At 50.3% G+C, this 25,653-nt stretch overlaps 1 protein-coding gene across 1 annotated transcript in view; it reads right to left on the bottom strand.

The window, feature by feature from the left end:
• Positions 1-9,027: 9,027 nt before the first annotated feature.
• Positions 9,028-25,653, bottom strand: part of LOC102823983 (chromosome unknown open reading frame, human C15orf27) — a 187,790-nt gene continuing 171,164 nt past the window's right edge. The window contains exons 9-11 of the mRNA XM_006866559.1: positions 21,443-21,632; positions 11,484-11,546; positions 9,028-9,633 (exon numbers count right to left, since the gene is read on the bottom strand). Coding sequence (XP_006866621.1) covers positions 9,056-9,633; positions 11,484-11,546; positions 21,443-21,632 — 831 coding nt within the window. The 3' untranslated portion in view covers positions 9,028-9,055. The remainder of the gene's footprint in view (positions 9,634-11,483; positions 11,547-21,442; positions 21,633-25,653) is intronic.

Genomic DNA, 25,653 nt, shown 5'->3' with positions numbered 1-25,653 from the left:
TCATGTCTGAAGGAGGGTATTCAGCTGAAGTTACAGAAATTCATGCATATTATAATATTGGAAAGCTTGGATAGCTAAATTTCATAATTTGGAGAGAAAATCTAAGCAACTCTAAAATGCTTTTTTATGGGACTATATTTCTTAATTATTTTTGGTTCCAAACAATTTTTTTGAAATTTTATAATTATGTAATAAAATATATAATAAAGCCTTTCCACATATTACGAGAAATGTGCATGTCTTAAAATTAGAAAAGTAAAGAAAAGGAGTAAACATTGTTTTTTCTTTGCTTAGGAGCCCTGCTGGTACACTGGGTTAAGTGCTGGGCTGCTAACAGAAAGCTTGATGGTTTGAACCTATCGGTCATTCTACAGGCAAAAGATGTGGCAGTCTGCACCCACACAGATGGTGGCTCGGAAATGCCACCGAGCCGTTCTCTGTCCTGTAGGGTCACTGAGTCAGAACCAGCTGGATGGCAGTGGGGTGTGGGTTTAGCCTGTTGTTCACCGAGGGCTCGGTGCTTTAGGAGAGATTGAAAAGCTGACTGTTCCTGCCAGTCTCATCAGCCGACTTCAATCATGGAAGGGCCGACCTCAGGTAAGAAAGGCACGAGGCCGGTGAGGTACGAAAGCATGGCCACGAGGCGTGACTAGTGTTCTACAGTACTCCAGTCTTCAGAAAACCACAGTGAGTGGGACGGGGGCTGGCCTGACTTAACCCGGAAGCCGCTGGATGTATTTAGCTAGCCTAAGTGAAATCTAGCCTTCCATTCCGTTTTGAGGTTTTGTCAGTATATAGGAGTTTGTGTCTGTAAAGAAGGGGTACATGATTTGTATGGATGTGTTATGTTTAAAATCCTACTTAGTGAATGCTCTGGCTGTCTCCTTGCCCTCCTCATCTTTGTCTCCTCCCCATGCGGTCCCTCGGAAAGGCAGTTGGCATGGCTGCCCTGCCCCAGCCCCAAGCAACTGCCCACTTACTAAGTATGGACCAGTCTCTATAAGACCCTGAAGGCATATGGAGACAGAGATGCAGACAGTCTTACATTTCTCTAGGGGCTCACAGCATAACAATATCATAATAGCATTGAGTATCAAGCCCACTGCAGACACTGAGTCAATTCCGACACAAACCAGCCCTGGATAGGGTATCCATGACTACCAGGCTTTACAGGCACAGAAAACCTCTTTCTTCTTCAGGGCAGCTGATGGGTTTGAACTGCTGACCTTGTAGTTAGCAGTCCAGTGCTTATCCTACAGCACCACCTTACTGTATGCCAGGCACCGTTCTACCATTTTAACAATTTTTGTTAAGTGCTGTCGAGTCAGTTCCTACTCATAGCAACCCTACGTTCAGCAGAACCAACCAGTGCACTTCCTGCACCATCCTCACTGTTGAACCCACTGCAGCTGCCACTCTACCCATCCATCTCAGTGGGGTCCCCTCTTTTTCACTGTCCCTCTACTTTATCAAGCATGATGTCCTTCTCCAGCGATTGGTTCCTCCTTCAGACTGGTATCTGAAGTATGAGAGGGAAGGTCTGGCCATTTTTGGCTTCCAAGGAATATTCTGGTTGGACCTCTTCCAACACAGATCTGCTTGTTGTTCTGGAAGTCCATGGTACCTTTAATATTCTTCTCCAACACCATAACTCAGATACATTGATGCTTCTGGGATCTTCCATATTCACTGTCCAACTTTCACATGCAGATGAGGCTATTGAAAATACTATGGCTTGGGTCAGGTGTGCTTTAGTCCTCAAACTTTAAAAACTAGGTGTCATTATGATCCACATTTTAAAGATGAAACTGAGGCATAAATAGGTCACATAACTTGCCCATAACGTTGCTCAAGCAATGTGTAACTGAGAGCCAGGATTGGAAGGTGGGCAGTCTGGCTCCAGCTTCGTGGCTGGAGTGTGTGCTCTTCACCTCAGAGCAGAGGCACGGAGGGCTGCACTGTGTCGGAGAAAGAGAGATGGTTTTCTGGACTTGTCTCTTCAGCAGAATTTCATTCAACCCAGAAGCCCTGCTCTGAGTATCTACGTAGAACTGTGTGCTCCACAGGGATTTCAATGATTGCATTTGTCACAAGTAAATCACCAGACCTTTCCTCCCAGGATCCTCTGGGTAGGCTCGAACCTCCAACCTTTTGGTTAGCAGCCAAGGGTGTTAGCCATTTGCACCACCCAGGTGCTACCCTCTGGGAATTGTTAAGTGCCTTCTAGTCGGTTCCACCTCATAGTGACCCTGTATAGTTTCTGAGGAGTGGTTGGTGAGTTTGAATCTTGCAGCTCCAACCGACCTTGTGGTCCAGTGCATTATCCTGCAATGCCACCCCAGGACTCCAGGCTTTGAATTTAGCCTGAGGGGCGAAGTAGACCCAGGTGAACAATCACATGATTGCTTGAGGCAGTGAGGTGGATGGTTGAGGCCAGATTATAGAAGACATTGTTGACAGTTTGGCCTTTGCATGCCTAGGTCAATGTCGCTCAAACTGCCCCCAGGAAACACTGCCATTTCAGCAGCTGGACCAGGCTGACACCAGGAATGACCTGTCAGGTTTTTTCAGAAGAGATCCATCAGCAGATGTTTCCCAGTCTTAGTTTTTCTCACATACTTTCCCCCAAAACTTTGGTAGCTGCTACCCTATGAGGTCTTGGGAATGTGAACAGGTTCCAAAGTGATTGGATGAGTATCAAGTGGCCACAGATCATCCAAAGTGTTTGTTTTAGGAACATAGAGCTGTGATTTTGTTGAATATTTACAAATACTTTCTGCTGATGGATAAACTCTCCCTGCTTTGTTTAGGGGTGTTAAATATGTCAGTGTACTGAGAACATCCCACAGAGTGGCAGGATTTCTGGGATCCTGCTACCTGATCATGTAAGAAGCATGCTTATGGCAACAGGGAGCCACAGGTGATTTTGGAGGAAGACATGTAACCTAAGCAGGGTGAATAACCTAACTTGGTGGGCAGTTCAGTTGGATGGAGAGATGAAAGATGGAAGCATTAGAGGCTGTTGCAGGAATCCTCTGGCCTGATGCTTCGGATTGGTTTGGCTGAAAGCTCTTTAGTTATCGAACGAGCCCTTGGGGACTGAGGAAATGGGCCCAGTGTTGTGGGAGAGGCTGGCAGAGAGCGGCCTTTTCCTCCCAGGACAGTGAGGGAGCCATGCTGCCGGAGCCTGGGCGTGTCTGTGTTGGGCTGGAGCACTTGAAACCCTAGCTGTAAGTGCTCTCTTTCTGAAAGGCGTGGATGGTCAGCTTGGTTGCCTTGCACATTGTCTCTCACTTGGGGTTTTTTGTTGGGTCTACATAAAAGCTTAGGCTGAGAAACACGTGGATATGGTTAGCTGTTGGATATGGTTAAGCTGTTGAGCTAACGGAGGTTTGACTGATAACCTTGCAAAAGGCCATACAGGGTAAAATACTGCCAAAAATATCCTGTTTTCCTGGCTGTTCAAACCCACCAGCTGCTCCTCAGTTACTATGAGTCAGAACTGACTGCACAGCACTTAACAATAACAACCATCTTATGAGGAGCCGGAAGGAAGAAGAGCTGCTGATAATCCTCTGTTGGTAAAACCTTGAGAGTGGAGCCCTCAGAAGTGACATCTGGAGAAGTTCTGGGGTTTCCAATGTTGATTTCATTGTATTTGGCTTAACCCCACCAGAAGGCAACCATGTCAGGAACTTGAGGAAATCGGGCTCTTGGGAAATGAGGCTATTGCCCTGAGTCACAAAGCAAGTGGTGGGAGTAGAATTTGGAAAAGTACTAAGAACTTAGTATGTGTCGTATGTTCAGTGGTAGAATGCTTGCCTTCCATGCAGAACACCAGGTTCAGTTCCAGGCCAGTGTACCTCCTATGCAGCTTCCGTCTGTCAAGGGAGGTTTCAGCAGAGCTTCTAGACTAACATGGCCCTGAAGAAAAGGCAGGTGAGCTACTGCTGAAAACAATTAGCCAACAATTAACAATGGATCCTTCCGTGTTAGGTCACATGAGTTGGGACTGACTCAGAGGCAGATAATAGCATGTATCAGGTGCCTTGTATAGTCTTCTCTGAAACAAGGAGCTCTGGTAGCATAGTGGTTACAAATAGGGCTGTGAACCTCACGGTTAGCTGTTTGAAACTACCAGCTGTTCCACAGGATAAAGATGAGGCACTCTGCTCCTGTAAAGATTTACAGCCTCTTAAACCCTGTGCAGGGTCGCTATGAGTCGGAACCAACTCCCCGGCACATAACCACCAGTACAGCAATAATAGTGAAAGGAAAGGAAGAACGAAATCTGTGTTGGAAGAAGTACAACCAGAGTGCTCCTTAGAAGTGAGCATGGCAAAGGCTTTGTCTAAAGTTTTTTTCCTCAGAATATTGGTGGAAAATGAAATGAACTTTTTCCATGAATTCTTTGAAACCCCCTCGTAATACCAGGAAGGTAAAGCACATCATGCTTAGTAGACAGTGAAAAAGAGGAACACCCTCAAGGAGATGGGTTGACAAGTGGCTGCCACAACGGGCTGCAATCTAACCGTGGTTCTAAGAATGGCACAGGAGAGTGGACAGGGTTTAATTCTGCTGTAGATGGGGTCACTGTGAGTCCGAACTGACTTGACAGTAGCAACAATACAACCATCACTGAGGTGGCCATCATTATCCCTACTGTCTAGCTAGGGAAATGAGAAGAGGATGAGCAGCGCACCGTCGGTGAGACGTGGAGCCTGAGTCACGGCCAGGTCTGGAGAATTTAGTCTTCCTCTGCACTGCACAGCCCCCCAGCAGCCTACAGCTTCTCAACTACTCTCTGGTTTGCACTGCAGAAAAGTCCCAAGCTTGTCTTTAGAAGGACAGAACCCTAAAGAAATCAGGAAGTTCTTGGGAAGTAAGCTGGCACTTATATCCTGTGGTCCAGGCTGGAGAGTGGGAAGGCCCTGGGGAAGCTGCCCCCACCTGGGCTTTGTGGGCAGGTAGGGAAAGACTGCCTCTGGCTGCCCGTTTGGGTTTCCACCCCCCAGCTGCAGGGCTGCCCAGTGCAGGGCTGAATGGGAGACACTAGTCTGGAACCTGGCGACAGGAGGGAGTGGACTGTCACCAGGACGCTCAGGTTCTTCTCACAGAGGCACCTGGTCATGTTCCTTCTCCATTGTAAGTTTCATTCCCTTCCATCATCTGTGAAATGGGGAATTAAACAAAGTCGTTTTTCACACGATCTTCAAGCTTTCACCTGAGTGTGTGGGCAGATCTCAAACAGGGTGTAGGTGGAAGGAGACTGTAATGGGCAGTTTTCAGGACTTTCTATGCCCAAGATGCTGCACTGAATCCTTTGCATACCTAACTCTCATTAAATCTCCGAGTCCTACAAGCTGTAGTGTGAATCTACAGATGAGAACACTTAGCTTAGAAGGCCTGAAGCACCTGCCCAAGGACTTCAGAAGAGGTGCGTGGAGGCCAAATTAGATCTACCTAAACTCTTATGTCCTATCCTGGTTCCCTTTGTGGGAGCAGAGGGAGTATCTCACCCCAGCTGACTGTGGGGTGGGTGGTGGTGATGCTAACGCAGAGAGAACAAGCGGTGACATCAGAGCCAGAGTCATAAGGGACGAGATGCACCCAGCAAAGACGTATCCCAGGCAGATGGCTCAGCACAGAATACCCATGTACATGACAAACAACTGTTCCTCCAGAGAGAGCAGACATTGGACCCTAGTCTTTGAGACTTCAGCCTGATAGCCCTCCATTCTAAACCACCCTACTCAAGGCAGCAGGGGTCTCTCTACTGGAAAATTGAGTCTGGTCTGCACACTGACCATCTTTTGCCACATTCAGCAAAGTCCAGGTCCCAGAACCCTACTTCCTCTCTTTACACAGTGGAGCCAGAGCCTAATTTGATGCTGCAGAGGCTCCCAGAGCATTTGGTGAAAGGCGTCCCGTTCATCTCAGACACTGAAGAATTCTGCCACATTCATCCCAGTGTTTAATGTTCTGACTGATCTCCGGGGGAGTCCATTTCATTTGCCTATTTCAGGCAGTGTGTGGCCTTACGCTGCAGGCTGGGCTTTGTATAAAACCATGCCAATGCCTGTCTCTAGGAGTTTGCAATAAATTTTAGCAGCAAGTGTTCCATCATTTTAAAAAAGATAATTAAATTAACTATTCACCAGGAGATAATACCAAAATTTTCAGCATTTGAATTAAAAAAAAAACACAATAAATTTTATGTATTCCTTACTCAGTCAATGTTGGGGAAATGTAGGGTTTGGGTGGCCCTGTAGGATAAGCATTGGACTTTGAACCTTATGAACCACAAAGTCAGCAGTCCAAGTCCACCAGCTGCTTTTTGGGAGAAAAATGAGGCTTTCTGCTTCCTGAAACATTTCCTGCCTTGAAAATGCCAAAGAAGGTCACTATGAGTCAAAACCAACTCGCCAACATTTAACAACAGAAAAGAGAGGGAAACACTGGCTGGTTGTTAGTAGAAAGGTTGGAAGTTCAAGTCCATTCAGAGGTGGCTTAGAAGAAATCAATGGGCAATATACTTTCCCCCAATCAGCCATGAAAAGCCTCCAGCACAGTTCTGTTCTGCCACACACGGGTGCCATGAGTCGGGCCTGACTCCACAGCCACTTGTTGGAAAAGGAAGAGGAAATTAGATAAGGCCTCCAATTCAGGGGACACAGCACCTCCTCAGGATCACACCAGGCATTGTTTACCTGGGAGCAAAGGGTAATCCTGGTGTGGTGCTGTGGGATGAAGCACGGGACCGCAAGGTTGATTTGAGCTGCCCAGTCGGCAGTTAAGTAAATAAGTATGTAAGCTGTCTGGTTGGCAATAAGTGAGTTCAAACTCACCAGCAGCTCCTTGGAAACCATATAAGGGGTCGCTATGAGTCAGAACCAACTCGATGGCACTTAACAACAACAAAAGGCTGTATAGAGTCCTAGTGTGGTGCTGTAGGATAAGCACTGGACCACAAGATTGATTTCAGCTGCACGGTCAGCAGTTCAAACCCACCAGCTGCTCCTCAGAAACCTTATACAGGGTCGCTATGAGTTGGAACTGACTCTACAACACTTAACAAGAGGGCTGTATGAGCTCAGGAAAGGAACAGGCCAGATTCTGTGCTGCCTTTGGGGTGTGGGGATCTGAGGGGGTGGGTGTACACATCCTCTCAGCCTTTCAGGCCCATACACCCACCACACCAAGCGAGCGGGCAACAAATGAAATAACCACATCTCCTGGGCTGCCTTGCTCAGAAGTGGCATCTATTATTAATACGGAGGCCTTCTCTTTGTATCTCCCTCAAAACATTCTCCAAGGGCTTTCCCTTCCATTATGTCATTAGCTATCCTGGCAACCCTGGCAGGGGTGGGGGGCACGGGAGTTATTCTTCTCGTTGGGCAGCGAGAGAAGCAGGTCCGAGGCTTTGCTCAGAGCCACACAGCATGTAAGAGACAGGACAGGGCTGAGAATATGGGTGCCCAGGTTTTGCAGAGCAGCACCTGTAGGGTGTGAGGCGGGGTGCAGGGTGCCTCTCCAGCCCTGAAATGTCCATTTGAACCTTGTCTAGTTGAGGTCCTTGTTAGGCAACACTCTACAGGTACTGGGTAGGGCTTGTAAGATACTTTCCTTTGAAGATGACACCTCACCTGTGGCTCTTGACAGCTCCTAGAGAGAAGAGCCTCAGCTCTCTGTCTCCTGTGTTTAGAGATGAAATAGCACCAGAGAGCAGAATGGCAGTGCTATCAGGGCAGAACCTTGGTTCTCTGTACTCCGACTTCATCCCAAGTTGTCTTGGAGTGAGAAGGGAGTGTATCATACTGAAGAGAATTCGAACTACTCACCTCTGAACAGGCTCCAGGTGGTGCAAATAGGCAGGTGGTTCCAACCGTTCTCTCCATCTGCACTCAGGCTGCCAGGCCCCTCCCTGAGGCCAGAGCTGGCCCTGTGGACTGCCATGGTGGTCCTGCCACTGACCATGGCCTGGCCTAGTCTCTCGGCTGGAGGAAGGGCAGGGTGGGCCAGCAGGAAGAGGTCTGGACTTCCTGTCCCTGGTGTCCCTCGTAGTAGGTTCCTGGTGCTAGATACAGCCACCCTTAAACCCTGCAAGCACCTCGGATGCCAGACTGGAATGGAGCCCTTGGCCAGGGAGCTGAATCTAGGCATTCTGTGTGGGTGTGTGCGAGAAAGCAAAATGATAAACCTCATTTTGGTGGGGAGAGCTGGAGGGGAAGGGCCAACTCCAGGGTCACTCAGATGGAAATGTGAAAGCATCCTGCCTCTTGCAGGGCTCCCTCACTCTAAAGGCCACAGGGCTGCCAGGAGAGGGATTGGAGCTACCTGGGTGGGCCTTCAGTACAGCCAACCAAACCCACAGGAGCTACTCCAGATTCCTTTCACCTGGACCCAGCTACAAAGAAAAACCCCACCCACAGGAAGTCTCAGTGCAGCTGGGTTTTATTATTAAAGCCAAGGTTGGAAAATGGCTGACCACCACCCCACCCCCCACGCCGCCCACCCTCCCATACACCCCTTTATGTCCTGTAAAGATGAAAACTAGATTTGTCTGGAAAATACTCCAAAACGCTCATGCTGAGGTGAGAGGATGAGGACAAACAGAAGAGGCTCAGTTGGCGGGTTCTGTGATTGTGTTGGCTCCACCCAGGCGCCCTGGGTAATGAGGCTGGACAGCCCCGGCTCACAGTGCAGTTCCCGATCCCGAAGGTCAGGGCTGGGCGTCAGGAAAGAAGGCAACGAAAGAGACTGAGCTGGTTCCCGCGCTCCACCCTGCTGAAGCTGGGTCACGGGCTGGTTTTTGTAAAAATGGTTAAAAAAATAAAACAAAAAATAATCCCCAGCCACGAGCACCACCACCCCGTCTCAGGGCAGAGGAGGTGCCGGCTCTGGGCTCTGAGGTCTGAGGCCTCCCGGCCTTGTGTCACCTCCCTGGAGACAGGCAGCACCTGAGGGAGGCCAGGTGGGCTCCTGGGTCCCACGTGTGGCCCTGGAGAGCTTCGAGATGGCTGTCTCCCTTCCTCCCACCAGCCCCCTGGAAGCGCTAGGCCTCGGGGACCCTGTGCAACTTTTGCTCTTTGGATTCCAAAGATCTGAACTTCTCCTCGAGTGCAGAAGCTGCCGGCTGGAAGTGGATGACAGGCTTGATCTGAAAGACGGTGAAGCCTTCCTGGTTCTTCTGGTTGAACAGACTTACCCTGTGTTCCAGCTCGGGGCTACTTTGGGCCGAGCCCTCAGGGCTGGGCTGGGCTGGGGGGACTAGGTCCAAGGCCCTCTGGGACGGGCAGGGGTCCTCCGACAGAGAGGACAGCAGGTCCTGGACCGAGGCCTCCATCGGCTGCTGCTGGGGCGAGGGGCCAGGCTCTGAGGCCCGCTCCTGGTGGGTCGTGCTACAGTCTGTGGTGGAGGCCAGCGTCTGGCTGTTATTATCACTGTGTGCCCGGGGGACCGAGCTGTGTGTGGAGTGGGAGGTGGTCTCAGAAGTGGTGCTGGTACCGGCGCCATTGCTGTCTAGCTTTGGGGGCATGTCAACTGAGAAGAGGTCAGAGGAAATGTTGGGCTGGTGGATGTCTATGGCAGCTGTGGTGACCAGGCACACAGCTGGCTCTGGGACCCCGCTGTCTGCGAAAGCAAAGAGACACCAGTCACACTCCACCCTCCACCATGTCTCAGTGGGCCCTGCGGGGAGCTGCTCTAAGCAGAGAGGTCTAGGGTTAAGGGTGGGCCACGGGGTGAGCCGGTATGGAGGGGCTGCTGTTAGTTGTCATCCAGTTGGCTCGGGCTCATGGCAAGGGCATGACCAAGAGCACAAAGCGTGGCCTGGCCCTGAACCACCTTCCCAGTCGTGGAGTCCACTGTTGAGGCTGTGGTGTGCTCCCTTCCAGCCCAGGCTCATCTCCCAGCACCACACACAACAATGTTCTCTTGTGACCATAGGTCTTCATTGGCTAATTTTTACGTAGATTACCAAGTCTTTCTTTCTAGTCTGTCCTAGTCTGGACTGCTCTGGTTCTCTAATGTGTGCCTCCACCCTGAGGCAGGATAACACATTCTCATCTTGAAGTTATGTGTGAACACGTGATTTACTGTGGCCAATTAGCTGTGGGAAGAAGTGGCAGTTCTGTGCTTCCTCCTGGCACCCAACAATGTTGTATAATAGATGGCGGGTTCTCTGTCCACTGAGTGTTGGAGTGAGGAAGATGACACGGGGGCAGGGCCAGCCTGCATGGGCCTTTGCTCTCTCATTGAGATTTGGGATTTGTCGACACTGCAGCAAAACCTACCCTGTCCTGACTAACTCAGAAAGCCCCGTGTGCGAGGACAAGGCATTTGGGCTTCTCAGTTTGAGAGAGCTATTCAGAGGTCTAAATGGGGACAAGGTGGGAGGTTATTGCAAAATTTGTGCCTCCAAAGATTGATACATCTCTGTAGGGAGGTCATAGGACACTTCTAAGGTCTTTAATTGAAGGAATCATGGTGGTGCAAATGGTTAAGTGCTTGACTAACTGGAAGATTGGTGGTTTGAACCTACCCAGAAGCTCCCTGGGAAAAGATCTGGTGATCTACTCCCACCAGGGAAACCTTATACAGCAGGTCTACGATGTAACACACCGGGTAACTATGAGTTGGAACTGACGCATCAGCACCTAGCAAGAGCAACATGGGGAAGGTTTTATCCTAAAATTGTGGGGGAAATAGATTGGGAGAGAAATGGTGGTCTTTGAAACCATAAGATTGGATGAGGTTTTTGAGAGGCAGAGAAGAGTGGAGAAAGTTTAAGGGGCTGAATTTGTGGAAAGGAAAAAATTCAAACGCATGTCTTATATCCCAGGACACAATATTTCACATAAATTGCTAGTCGGATAAGGGCATACCAAGGTTTTAAGGGCTATGAAATCAAATTGCAAGATCTAAGACATCTGCTAAGGACAGACAAGACATGGAAGGATGGTATCATTTAAAAACTGCAACCATCCCCCGCGAGTGAAAACCACTAGGGTTCCCTGGGACTTTTTCAAAGGTAGGAATGCAATGTGTGAATCCAGCAGGGACACACCCAAAATCTGTTGCTTCTCAAGTCCAATTATGCTGTGTTTCCCATTCTTCACTCTTCTCCCCTGAACACTGCTCAGGTTTGGAAGCACTGAGGTCACCTCCTATATTATACTCCAGACCTTTTCCATTTCAGCATTCCACATGCAGCCCCTAACAGGGGTCACAGGGCACCCCCAGCCCCACACTGCAGCCTTAGCTCTCAGGCCCCCTCAGCTCTGATGCAGCAGTTTGACAAGAGCTGAATTTGACTTGTACTCTGACTGTACTTATGGTTCACAGGTACTGGGCAGGACTTGATCTTGAAAGTCAGGCCTAGCTGTCCCCACCCTTGATTTTAGGGGTTGCTGTAAGTCACATGTGGCATGTGGCTATGACAGAGGTTCTGGTAGATGTAGAACACAGCAGTCACGACTTACCACTGCTGGGCCCATTGTAATACTGACTGATGTAGCTGTTCATGTCGTCTCTCACCGCGGCATCTATGGAGGGGGATAGAGACAGGGGAGGGGAGTGTCAGAGAGCCGGAGACACGGGGAGCTATGGCCAATTCATACTCCACCCCAATATTCCTGTCCTACCACAGAAGAGGAAGCCCTGGCTCTCAGCAGCCCCCAGCTTGTGGTATAGAAGTGCTTTCCAATCTTCAAGATGAGGCAGACTGGAGTCCTGGTGACTGTTAGCCACAAGGTCATTGGTTCAAATCCATCAGCCACTCCTCAGAAACCCTATAGAGGGTCGCTATGAGTCAGAACCAACTCAACTGCACTTAACAGATGTGGACTACAAGGGTTGGGATACTTATTGGTCGTATTTTTTATTTTTTTGAACTGAGACTAATAAAACAGATTTTTAAAAAAGAAATGTTGGGGGTCACAAAAAGTCTCATCCACCTCAGAGAGTCAACTGGATTGGGTACCAGGGGACCCAGATTCTGCCGAAGCAGCTTATGTGTAACATGACCCACACACAGGACTTTTCTTTCTCTGTCCTCAGTTTCCCCATCTCTGAGATGAAGAAAAGTTTCTCAGGCTTTCCCCATTCATACGACTTCAGCCTCTGAATCCCCGAAGGTAAGAGGGGTCACTGGAGAGGCTACCCCCTTTACGGGAGCCTTGAGCACCCAGTTACAGGAACCTCCAGTGCCCTGTGTGCCCCGTTTGCAGCCGTCAGCTGCTGGGGTTTGTGCCTCAAGGACAAGCCTCTCAGTTTAGTCCACGGGCAGCACAGGGACCCACCAGGACCCCACCACCTGCTCAGTGACAGGTGCTCAGGAAACAGTTCTTTGGTGAGTTAACAACTGAGAAGGTGAAAATGGATCCAGATCAAAAGGAAGATGATATCAAACTGTCGTACATACAGGACAGTTGGGTCTAGGGGAAAGCATTGGTCTGTCAGCCTGTCTGGAGAGGTGAGAAGTTCAGAGTGGACTGAGCCAGTGTGGGAGGATAGTTAAGAGATGGGGGGGACTGGGGGAGCCACAGGAACGTTTGGATGTGGTCAGGTCGCTGGTCAGAGTGTGCAAACAGTGGCATGGAAGGGCCCAGACTTCAGCTGGGGGGACCAGAGCCAAAATGTCCAGGGAAGGTGACAGGCCCTGCAGGGAGGGCGCACCTGATGGGGCAGAGGGCTGGGGGTGGAGCACAGTGATGATCAGTAGGGACTTGGCAGGTTTCGAGAGTAATAGGAAGATAGTGCAAGGCTCCGTTGAGTGGGCCTTCAGGTTACACGCTTTTTAGCCGCCTCAGGTGGATCGACTTCAAACCATGGTGACCCCAGGTGTGTCCGTGGAGAACTGAGCTCCGTAGGGGTTTTGATAGCTTTGAGTTTTCGGAAATAGATGCCCAGATTTTTCTTCCGAGGTATCTCTGGCTAGACTCAAACCTCAAACTTTTTGGTTAGCAGCATTCACCATTTGCATCACCCAGGGACACCAGGGTTGTGGGAGGCTATTGGAGTTGGACCTGGTTTCACACATCACCACACATGGGCTAGGTGGCTCTTCTGAAACCTCTGTCCCCTTGTCCATAGCATAGGAGGGATGGTACCTGTCAAGAGTTGCTATGGTGACTAAGGAGATGTGGGGTGTCAGAGTGTGCCCATGGTGATGCTCACAGAAGGCCTCCAACAGCCCTGAGAAGCCTTGGGGAATGTTGCATGGGTACCACGTTCTGCAGGTAAAAGATGCTATGCTTTCTGACACTGCCTTCCTGGGCATACCAGAAGGAGCTACAGAAGTCAATCTGGTGCCACTGGAAGGCTGTGTTGTGTGGCAGTACCCAGAGGCCTGGCGCTTAAAAGCTTTTTGGCCTCTTTTGATCTTAACTGCCTGCGGTCAGAGGTGTGTTTGGCACTAATGCCTGAGCTGAGGTGGGGCCCAGGCTGGCTCGGAGCCCTGCTCTAGGATCAGCCGGCAACGCTCCTGAAGTCAGATGATAACACAGTGCTTCACAGCCGCTAATAATTCATGTGGCCAATGTTGTCTTGGCCTGCGGGCCAGCCTGGGAAACCGAACGTGGCTGGAACCGTGGCACTAGCTAGCATTGGGAGGCACAGGGTTATGGGAGGGTCTTGTCACTATCTTGGTTTTATCCTGAGGCTGCAGGAACTCAAAAGGGCCACATGACACGAGGAGGGCTATGTGCTCAGTTAAAGGAGGGCCACAGGTATCTGCACACCTCTGGGCAACTCGAGGAAGGTGTCCAAGAGTGAACAAGGAAACATCCGGACCCTGGGTTCTAGTCCTGGTGCTGCCACTAGCATACCATGAGAGCTTGAGCTGGTCACACCCCCAATCTGGGCTTCACCTGTACTGTAAAGGGACTGACAAAGCTCTTGTTACTGTTGAGTGCCTCCGTGTGACAGAAATGTCCCATGTGGTTTCCTGTAATCTTTACAGGAACAGATCACCAAGTCTTTCTCTTATTGAGACACTAGTGGGTTTGAACCACGGACCTTTCAGTTAGCAGCTGAGCACTTAACTTTTTGTACCACCAGTCCTCCTAAGAAGAAAGGTAGCAAGGCTCTTACAAGTCATAATAAAGTGACTGGGTTAGATGGCTCCCAACACTTCTGCCAGTTCTGAAGTTCCAAGAGATGACAGTCAGAACCAGGTGGGGCCGGCATCATTCTCCGGATGCAGGAATCGCCTCGATAACTGCTTGATGGGGGCTGTCCCAGCATATCTATGGGGAAGGGGGCTCCTCCCACTACGTCGAGCAGCTGCTCATGCATTCAGGCTCGATAGGATCAAGGTGTGCCTGACCCTAGGCTTGTTCTTGAGCTCAGACATCCTTGCGACCCTGTATAGGTTTCTGAGCAGCTGTTGAGCTTGAACCGCCGACCTTGCAGTTCAAACAGCTTTGCAGTCTGGCGCATTAACATATAGCGGGGCTCCTCAAGGAGCACAGTTAGGACCTCCTTATAAAGCCCACCCCTTGGTCTATCAGCCAGTCTCTATTTAATGCAGAAGATTCATGCTTAATGCACCAGACTGAAAAGCCATTTGAACTGCAATGTCACCAGCTGCTCCTCGGAAACCCTATACAGGGTCACTAGGGGTCAGAATCAACTCGATGGCACTTAACAACAACATGTATAAGACTGGTGTGGGGCAGTAGGATAAGCACTGGACTGGTAACCATGAAGTCGGCAGTTCAAACCCACCAATCATGCTATGAGTCAGAACAGATTTGATTCACAACAAGAAGAACAACATGTGCAAGACTTGCTGACCCTGGCCCTATGTCCTGGACAGGCCCCACAGGATGAGCCCATGGCTACTCTCAGTCAAGATGGCAGACCTTCCAACACTGCCAAGAACCCCCATGTTCCTCCTGAGACTCCCTTTCTTCAGGGAAACCACTGGTCCATTCGGCATTCCTCCCAGAGCCTTTGGGTTCTAATGGTTCACTACAAGCTCCCAGTGTGAGCAGGGTGCAGGGAAGAGGGGAGAGGGAGCTGGCATTTTTCTCTCTGCCCATCAAACTCCGGATAGAGGCATCGACACTTCACATAGGGATATCCTTTAATACTCACACTGCTCTGCAAGGCCAGGATTATTTCACTGACCGGTCCTTCCGAGATCTAGCCGTGATCATTCCCCTAACATAGCTGACCGCTTGCAGGGGTGTTTAGCAACCACCCTCCTCTGTTGACTCATGTTGAACACAGATGCCCAGGTCTTCTCTGCTGCTGCCGGATCCAGGCCAGGCCTTCATCACCCTGTGCTCATGTGACCCCTCCCAGGACTTTATGTTTTGCATCCTGAGCACGTGGCAACCTGTTGGTTTCTGCCCAGGGGTCCAGCCTGCTGAAAACACTGTGAATCTTGATTTTGAATCTACTAACATATTAGGTAAGGAGCTCTGGTAGCATAGTGCTTACAAATCGGGCTGCGAACCTCAAGGTTAGCAGTTCAAAACTCCCAGCTGTTCTGCAGGAGAAAGATGAGGCTCTCTGCTCCCATAAAGATTTACAGCCTTGGAAGCCCTGTACAGGGTCACTATAAGTCAGAACCAACTCCATGGCACATAACAACAACGTATTAGGTCTCTCACCTACCTCTGTGTTGACTACATATTTGAGAGGATGCTCACAGCTTCAAGTGGTTGATAAAAATAACCTAGGCTAGAGGCAGGCTTGCAGAATGTGCCCGTTGGTGGTGTAAAATTATTACATATGCCTGAGTGTTGAGATTAAAAAAAAAGAGTTAAAATAAAGAGAAATCCTGTGAACTGATGGTACATGTTGTTGTTGTTGTTGTTAAGTGCCGTCGAGTCGGTTTCGACCCATAGCGACCCTGAATAGGGTTTCCGAGGCTGTAAATCTTTACGGGAGCAGATCGCCTCATCTTTCTCCCGCGGAGCAGCTGGTAATTTCAAACTGCTGACCTTCCGGTTCGCAGCTTGATTCGTAACCACTACGCTACCAGAGCTCCTTGGTACATGGAGGGGATTATAATCATTGTAATGAAACAAAGTATATGCTCTGTTGAATGTAAAACTGATGATCTGCCCTGAAAACTTTCACTCAATTCACAGGAAAAACTTTTTTAAAAATCAACAAATAAATAATCTAGGTTAGGTGACCTTCAGCCCAGACATCTCTCCGGAGCTGCTGATGGTCTGGCCAATCATCCCTGGACAACTTCTCCTGGATGACCTCCAGCCACCTCTGACTCAACATGTTCAAAATAGAACTCAGTTTCTACCTCCCCAACCTACTTGTTCCCTATCCCATGCTGTCAGCTTGGTGGCTGGTTCTTATTTGGTGGGTTCTCTCTTTCAGATTCCGGGTATGGCACTGTAGGATAAACACTGGACCACAAGGTCAGTCTGAACCACAAGGTCGGCAGTTCAAACTCATCAGCCGCTCCTCAGAAACCCTAGACAGGGTCGCTATGAGTCAGAACCCATTCAACGACCCTTAACAAGAACAACTCTTTCCTTACTCAGCCTTGTCACTCTCTGCCATGGCCTTGCAGTCCAGCCTCCTGGCGTCCCCACTGGGCTACTGTCTGCCTTTGGACTTAATAAGCAGGACTGCTAGCTCCGTGGACATGCCTGACACAAAACCTACGTCCCAAGGGGGCTGCTGTAGATCTTCTCAAGGCTTCACTTGCTGCTCCTGCCCCACTCCCTCTGCACCAAGCCTGTGATCACACAGTGGACTGGGAGCAGCCTTTGAGTCCAGTTCAGGAAAGCAGCTTGCCAGTGCCTCCAGCAGTGTAAACACTGGTCCTACCTACCATCTCTCTCTTCCCACAGGCCTTTGGGGCCTCTTCTTCCAGAAGTGACCACAAGGGCTTGGCTTCTGCTCCTCCTCAATTCAGGAACTTGAGTCTTTGAGAACATGGGTCATATTTTTCTTGCTGTGTTGTCTCAAGCACTCAGCGGCCAATAAATGTTGTGGACTGGACAGCTAATCATGGCCGGGTCCCCCCCAGCTCCATGGGTACACAACTCAATGTTCTCTGCACTGTTCAGCATCTAGCCTTGCCCCCCCTCCCAGGAGACCTGTGACCGCTGGATGTCTGGGAGCTTGAGGGGGAGAAGGAAGGTAGCCAGCAGATACTTTGCAGGTAGGGACTGGCCAAACAGCCCAACAGGAGGTCACTTTCCATCTAAGAATAAGTCCTACGCTTTAGGTCTGTTTGGATCGGACACCAAGGAGCCCTGTGGACATATGGGAATCGATCTATTCGTCCAGGATGAACGAGCTGAGTAGACCCTTGGAGGGGCTGGAAAGAAGGGTGGGTACCAAACACAGTGGAGCCCAGAGTTAAACAGACCTGGGCGCCAAGCCCAGCTCTGCAGCGCACTAGCTGCGTGGTCTCAGGCAAGTCCCTCAGCCACTCTGAGCCTCAGCTTCCTCATCTGTAAAATGAGGATAACAAATACCTACCCAGCATGTGACCTGTACAGATTCAACAAGAAAGTGAATGTCAAGTAGCCTGGGCCAAGCAGCAGGCAGGCATTTAGTTAACATGTGCCCCCCACCCCCACCCCCTTGCTTAGAGCTGGCCCCAAAGTCCTGGGTCATTTCTGTTGCAACTGCCACGGCTGCTTTCTGCTGCCCGGTCCCTTTCATCCTGGAGAGTGAGCACTTTGCAAACACAACATTACTAATCCCCCTAAAGCCTGTGGGGTGCAGCAGTGGCAATGCCCATTATGTGGGTTTTATGTGGGTGGAGCCCCGACTTACCCAGGAGACAGAGGCAGGGACGGAAGCCCGTGAGTCACTCAGCCGGCCTCCTGGAGATGATGGGAAAGTGCCCAGGCTCCAAGGAGCAGAGCTCGAGTTGGGGGTGGGGGAGGTCCTGTGCCAATGTTCGGCACACTCTCTCCCAACTCCCAGCCTGCTGCTTCACTGCTCGGCAGCCCTCACTAAGGGAAGACACTAATATTTACTGAGCACCTACTGTGTACCAGGCATGACAGGTGTGTGTATGATTGACGACCCAATCAGTCTTCAGTAACATCTGCTCTGTTACTATTCTTAATTTGCAAAGACTGGGGCTCAGAGATAGGATAGGGCTCAACTTGGGAAGACCAAGGCAGAATAAAAATACAAGGTTCCTTATTTTCAAAACAGTTCTGAATTTCAGAGGGTGACCACAGAGTACAGAACTAAGAGGAGGATCCTGGAGACCACCCAGTCCCCAGGCCAAGAAGCCAGGCCTGCTCACAGAGGTCAAGTAGCTCTTTCAAGGCCAAGTTGAGGTTCAAACGCAGACCTGAGTCCTGAACATAGGCACCTGTCCCTCCTTCAACACTGCCCTCCCCTCTGACCCAGCAGTTGCCTCAAACATTACTTTGCTTGAGTCCCTTTCCTGCAGCCCCCACTCCACCCCAGAGATGTAGTCCCACAGCTATGGGGCCACCTGGGATCCCCAATGCCCTCCTTCACCAGGCACAGACTCAGTGGGAGGCCAGTCACCCGACTTGCCTCCAGGACCACCCGGCCCCTCCTCTCCATGGTGAGCACAGGGACAAGGTCAGCTTAGCTGCCACTGCCACTGGGCATCTTGGTGGCAGCTCCTCAGCATGCTGGTGCAGTGGGGGTTGGGGGGGGTGTCAAGACTGGCTGTGATATACGGCGAAAACCATGGCTCTCCCACCAGGGGCTGTAATTCATAAGTTACAGGCAAGCTTCAAGACTAATAAATTTGGGAGGGAAGTATTAATGACTACGCAGGGGCACCGTGAACTTGGCAGGCCCTAGAGCCTGGAACTCGGCAGCCTGGGTTTTAAAAATGATTTGTGCTAGAACAAGTCTAAACAGAAGCTGGATGGTGTTAGTCTGACTCTGACCCGTTGGCAACTGTTGAGAATGTGGGAGCTGGTGGCACCCTCACTCCCCCACCTAGCTGCCTTATGCCAGCCACAAGGGAGAGCTGCGATCACCCACCCCCACCCTCAAGCTGCCGTGACTCATTGCTTCAGTCTGTAGGTTAATCCCAGAGTGGCTGGGTACACGGTGGGCCTCCGGGCCCCACTGCCCTGAAGGTTGGAGTTAACAACAGATGCTTCCCTTTTCCAATTCCAGAGTGACTCAGAGTGCCCCTAGCTTGTCCATCCATAATTCCTAATGTCATGGAAGTCCCTCTCCGGGTATGCTCTTGGTCAGAGAGGTCAGCTAGAGGATGCCTGTCTCCCTGGTCATTCGAGGACCACAAGGACATGTGTCTCTGGCTAGTGCCCATGTGTCTGTCCTCTGTCTTCTGGGACTAGGTGGCCACCGGCGGCTCTGGGCTTGGCGTGAAGTAGCAGATGGAGGGACAGAGGGTACCTGGAGGGCCAGGCACAGGGTGAGTTTACATCTAGGAAGTTGGGATGTACCAGCAGGGATGTCACTGGGGAGAGAGAGGGGAGCAGGGTGGGATTCCAGGGCTTAATGGGGACAAAGTAGACGTGGCCTTGTTCAGACACCCCAAGGGCTCCCCATAGTGAGACTTCTTCCAAAGAAGGAAGCAGCCGTGCAATGATGGTGGCAGAGGGAGGCGACACAGGACAGAGGCAGGGACTCAAAACATCATGGCACCGCGCTCCTAGAAGGTGTGGGGTGAATACGAAGGCAGGGCTTGCTTTCCGACCCCCCAAGGTCAGATGTTGACTTCTTGTGGACCCACATGTGGCATCAGGGGTCTGGGGTCACTGGCTATGGGACAATGGCTATGCTGTGGCCTCATCCAGAGCAATGGCCCTGAAGATGGAGGCAGAGAATGGGGCTGCTCAGGAAGAACTCACCTGAGTGAGCTCAGGTTTCTCCAACACTGGGCTGGTCCAAGCCCCAGGTGAGCTGCAGCCACAAAAGGGGCTTTGAGCACCATGCAGGCCCCTCCCCGCCATGGGCAGAACCAGGGGGCTGAGATGCAGGGGCCAGGCTGAGGTCAGGGAGCTGAGCAAGGCTGACACTCCACTCGTTTGGTGCAGAGATAATGAAGAATGAATGAGGAAGATGAAGAGAACCATGCAGGTCACTGGAATTGGTGGCGTGCCATGAATCAGGATTTACCAAGGCCCAAAAACCCAGAGCAAAGACAGGCGTCAGACAAGCTGCAGTCTAACACAGAAACGTCAAGTTCTGCGTGGACCGGGGTCAACTACGTACGAGCTCAGGTCAGGCATCACCACAAAACACAGGCGCTTCCAGCTGTGTCATGGGGGCTGGGGGTGTCTCAGGTTCAGAACAAGAACAAGGGGTGGCCCCCTTGATGCCCTGGTCTGTGTTCAGTTCTGGGTGTCACTCTGAGAGGGAGCAGACATTGGGGGCTCTTAGGAAGAGACCAGTACAGGGACAATCTGGAGAGTCTGTCCCCTGAGAATGTAGGTGACAGTCCTGGGGAAGAAAACATTTGGGGGCTGGGGCCTCACTGGCCAGCCACTGGAAAAATGTCTGGGCTGGAAGGGTACATAAAACTGTGGCAGATGGGGAGGTGGGGACGAGAGGGCAAACCCCAGCTGGGGCAGAGAGAGAATTCTTTAACTGGTAGAGCCATCTGGAAGTGAAGGGGCTGCCTGGGAGGTAAGCAGAGACTGCACCTGGGTTGATAGAAGGGGAAAAAAAAGGTGGGATTCAGAAGTCCCTCCCAGACCCTCAATTCTGTGGTTCTAAGATCTGAAGGTCCTTCAAAAGATCCTAATAGTAACATGCTCACAAACTATTCACAATCCACAGAGCCTTCTCCTGAGGCAGTATGAGCTGGAGTTTCCTGTCCATTTTACATGCAGCCTCTGGTCATGGAGCTGGGGTGTAGCAGAGCCCAGTCTACCGGCCTCTGTCCCCACTGCCGTGACAAGGGGGACACAGCACACCAAATGGAAGTGGTCCCTCACTCAAGCTGGAGTTCTGGGGTCCTACAGCTCAGGCTCCAAGCCCAAGACTGCCATTTCCTGGCTGTGCCCTCCACCATGAGTCTCTTAATCTCCTTGAGTCTGTGTTTCTTTCTCTGTACACAAGGAAAGAGGTGTGAGGATGTGCAGTTGTAAAGAGTTTCACATCAAAAGTCTTAGTGCACGTCACTAACGGTAAGTGGTGTGCCGTAAAGTTGGTTCCAATTCATAACGACCCCTGTCTAGGGTTTCTGAGACTGTAAATCTTTATGGGAGCAGACAGTCTCATGGTTCTCTCCCAGGGTGGCTAGTAGATTTGAACTGCTGACTTTGTGGTTAGCAGCCTAGTGCGTCTTCTACAATGCCAAGTCACTAAGATTATCATCTCTAAGTCCCAGAAAGCAATGCTGCTTTGAAGCAGAGGTCCTGGTCCCCCACCATGGGATTCCCAGAACTGTGTGTTTGTGGGGGGTGGGGGGCTACCAGTGACCACCTACCTGGCCTCTCCCTGGCCAGTGTGGCTCTAGGTGAGGTGGGCTTACCTTGGGAGGGCTGCAGCTCCTCCACGAAGCTCTCAGCCGCCGTCTCCTCGTCCCACGCACCGTCCTCCACCACCTTGTAGCGGCTGCGGGGCTGGCTGAGCACGTGGGGGGCTTGCAGTGCCGCCTCCCGCTCCGCGGCCAGGTCCAGGTCCTGCTGCGCCAGGTGGGCCCGCAGCTGCCGGATCTCAAACTGCAAAAGGGAGAAGGGTCGTGGGTGGGGAATGTGGGGTGGGCTTTGCTCTTGGATGGGAGGAGAGGAAGAGAGGAGCAGACTGGGCACCCTAACACTGGATGGTGTCTTCCTTAGAAATCTCCTAAAGGACAAAGATTGCAAGAACCTCTTTCATTTTCGGAGTCTTTTTGAAGTCATGAAGCGTGTTTCTGAGTCTTGTCTTGGATAGATCATCTTGCAGTCTGGCCCCAGTGTGAGAAGAAGATGGTCCAAAGAAGAAATGCAACTTGGTTTGTGAGAAGGACATTGGATGAGGAGTTAGAAACCCTGGGTTTGAATCCTGACTCTAGTACTTCACCCCACGTGTGACCCCCAGGGGTGCTTGTCAGGTGAAAGTCTTATCCAGGCGTCTAATACTGCTGATTAATGGCATTCGAGCAGGAACCCCAGACACCTAGGGCCAGGATAACCAGTCCTGGGAGCCCAGTGTGGCACCCGTTTATTTTCCAGTATCATCTACTTTCCTTTTCTGAGGGGTGGTGGGTGGCACCCACTCAGACAGGTCTGGATTTTTGTCTCAGCTGCAGTGCCAAAAGTGAGTCCCGTCACCTCCCTGAACCTCAGTTTCCTTATCTGTAAAACCGGGGCTTTCATTCTATATAACTCTGAACACTTAGATGCTTCATAAGAGTGTTGTAAAAAGGTGTAAAGTATTTGTTTGGGTTTATTTTTAGTCAAAGGAGCTCTGGTAGCGTTGTGGTTACAAATCGGGCTGCTAATCTCATCGTTAGCTGTTCCAAACTACCAGCCGTTCCGCCGGAGAAAGATGAGGCTTTCTGCTCCCGTAAAGATTTACAGCCTCGGTAAATACAACCCTGTACAGGGTCGCTATGAGTCGGAACCCTAGGATGGCAGTTCAAGTTCAGGGGGCGTGAGGGGTGGGGGTGTCTTCCTTGGACATCTGAGCGCAGGCATAATTTGGATTGAAGGCCAGGTCTGGGAAGGGGAGCCTTCACTGCCACCTAGTGTGCAGAGCACACAATGCAGCCCTTCTGCACAACCGCTCTGTCTGCACCCAAGGTCTTGAGGTGCAAAGCCTGAGCTCCCTACCTAGGTGGTTAATGACTTGCTGATGATACCAAATCCTTATCCCCTCCCCAAACGCCAGAGTCACACCTCTGCCACATACCTGACAGCACCAAGTGGCTGATTTGTAGGAGTCACCAACTCAACCTGTTTAAAACAGGACTGGTCACTAATTCCCCAAACCTGCTTGTACTGTAATCCCATTTCTCTATTTTAGCATCCTAGGTTAAACAAACATCAACATCCAATATACCACCAAGTCCAGCTCCTCCTCCCAAGTACACCCCAACTGCCCACTCCTCCCCAGCTCTCCTGTAGACATCCCTCACCACCCCCTTCTCCAGCAGAGTCAAAAGGGGGGTGTCGCAAATCTAAATCAGATCATGTCACCCCTTATGCATGGGCCTCAAAGGTTTACCAGCTCACTTAGGAGAAAACCCAAACTCCTTGGCTTACCAAGAGACCACACTATTCTTTCCCCCTTCACGTCCTCCAGGAACCTGCTCCGTCTGGTTGTTCCTTAAACTCACTAAGCTTCTCAAGGCCATTCTCTCTGTTCCTACAGCGCAGCTTCCAGATTTCATGACCAGTACCCCTCTAGAAGGCCCTCCCTGACCCCTGTCTAGGGCAATCCTTCAGATACTTTATCACATCAGACAAACCAGAAGCCTCTGCAAAGCACTTCCCACCTTCAGACCAATGTGTTTATTTTAATGTTGTTTTTACTTTTATTGTCATGAGAGTACAAACGCACACCATTTAAGGCAGTATATTGATATTGGGCAACCTCCTAATGTCTGTGACTATAAATTTTGTCTCTGGGATCACTGTGTTTTGTCCAGAGAGTTCTTGCCTCTGGATAGACCTCTGGCTGCCTCTGTGCTGGAAGCAGGAGAATGGGGCCGAGGGGAAAGGATGTTAGGGTAACCCGTGTTGATAGCCCTGCACTTCTCTCTCCCCAGAGCCTGCATGTGGAGCCCTCTGGTTCAATTTCTCCAGAAACGGACTCTTGGGAGGGTATCATCTCCTGGCTGTGCAGGATTTGGAAAGGAGCTTAGAACATCTATCTTCCCCCTCCCTTCTTTCAGCTTCCCATTTTACTGCCCCTCCCAGCCTCTGGGGCTTTGAGGGGAGAATTCACCCATTTCTCTCACCATCCCTCTGAAAGCACTGTGGTTATAAATTCTCCATCCTACGAGATCAGTTATCACTTTCTCATCTGCTCTCCATTTCCCCTAAGCCCATGGAAATCTCTTATCCTTTATCCTGAGGAATCTCTTATTTCTTATGTGTTTATGATCTCTTTTGTCCTTTACTATCCTTTTAGGGAAGTTTGGGGAAGGAGAACACATGTGGTCACTCTGCCATCTTCTTAAAAGACTCTTTATTGGCTTGCCTCTCCTTGACTCTAATGGCATGCTCGTAAAAAAACTTAAAAAGTTTGATTTGTGGTGCATGCTCATTTCTGTGGTGTAAATACTCCCACCATAGCCAACTTCAAGCTACCAACATGACATCATATGAAGTGGGGAAGAAATGTGCACAAATCAATGAGAGTTCTAGCACCTCTCTGCCACCCTCCACCCCTCAACCGAATGTAACCACAATTGTTGCAGTTAAGTGCCATCTAGTTGGCTCCGGCTCATAGGGTTTCCAAGAAGTGGTTGGTGGGTCTCAGATTCAGCTCTGACCATGGACTCAGACTGGGCTCAGACTGGCCTTCAGCCACCCAGCACTCTAATGGGACCACTGGTCTCAGAGTGTGAGAAAGGGAGACTGGCTCAGTATAGGGATGCCTTCTGTGCAGGGGAGAAGGTCTGAACCACATTTTTGGCAGCAGGGTCTCACAGGTCACAGTGGGCTCATGAGCCAACTTCCAGAGCTCTATGGGGCTGGAAGCCCCTCCTCCCCAAGCTGATCAGAACATCCCCTGGGCCTACCCAGCCGACTTTCTCCAAGGCCGCTCATCAGGCCCAGCTAATGGCCTCCCAGGCCACTCTGAACAGATGCATTATTGATGACTTGTAACTGATATGTTGCTGCCCAGTGAGTGTCCCACTGGAGTTCAGGCCAGACAGCCAGAGGCCAGTGCCTCCCCAGCCCCAAGCCCACATGTACAGACATAGTCTTGCACACAGAAGCAAGTTTTTGGCTAAAGAGATGAACTCTAAGCCTGCCGTAGTAATTCTCCTATATACGCCTTCATGCCTGCACTAAGTAGTCAGATAAAGAAGTCAAATGAAGAAGTTTAGGTGACCAACAAACATATGAAGAAGTGCCTGTGATCAGCAGACATTACTGTGTTGTTATTGTTGTTGTTGTGAAGTGCCGTCAAGTCAGTTCTGACCCATAGCGACCCTGTATAAGGTTTCCGAGGAGCAGCTGGTGAGCTTGAACCACCACCCTTGTAGTTCAAATGGCTTTGCTGTCTGGAGCATTAATCCACAGCACCACACCAGGACTCCCCAGTAGCCATTAGAGAGATGCAAATCAAAACAACAATGAGGTATCATCCTACCCAGAATTGATAAAAAAAATTTCCAAAACAAACCCAGAAAACAACAAATACTGGCATGGGTGTGGAGAGATTGGGACCCTCCTACAATGTTGGTGAGACTATAAAATGGTGCTTTCTCAAAAAGTTGGAAATAGAAATACCATATGACCCAGCAATCCCCTCTTCAAGAAACGAGAACCATGATATGAACATGCATGTGCACCTATGTTCACTGTAGCACTATTCACAGTAACAAAAAGATGGAAGCAACCTACATGCCCATCAACAGAAGGCTGGTTAACAAATTCAATACACACATATAATAGAATATTCTGCAATGTTGAAGAATAACGAAGAATCTGTGAAACACCTCATAACATGGATGAACCTGGAGGGCATTATGCCAATCACAAAAGAACAAATATTGCAAGAGACCACTGTTGTAAAATGTTTTAA

The sequence above is a fragment of the Chrysochloris asiatica genome, unplaced genomic scaffold (assembly GCF_000296735.1).
Source record: "Chrysochloris asiatica unplaced genomic scaffold, ChrAsi1.0 scaffold00092, whole genome shotgun sequence".
Lineage (NCBI taxonomy): Eukaryota > Metazoa > Chordata > Mammalia > Afrosoricida > Chrysochloridae > Chrysochloris > Chrysochloris asiatica.
Note: the sequence above shows the minus strand (reverse complement) of the source record. Positions and strands in the feature narration are given on the sequence as shown.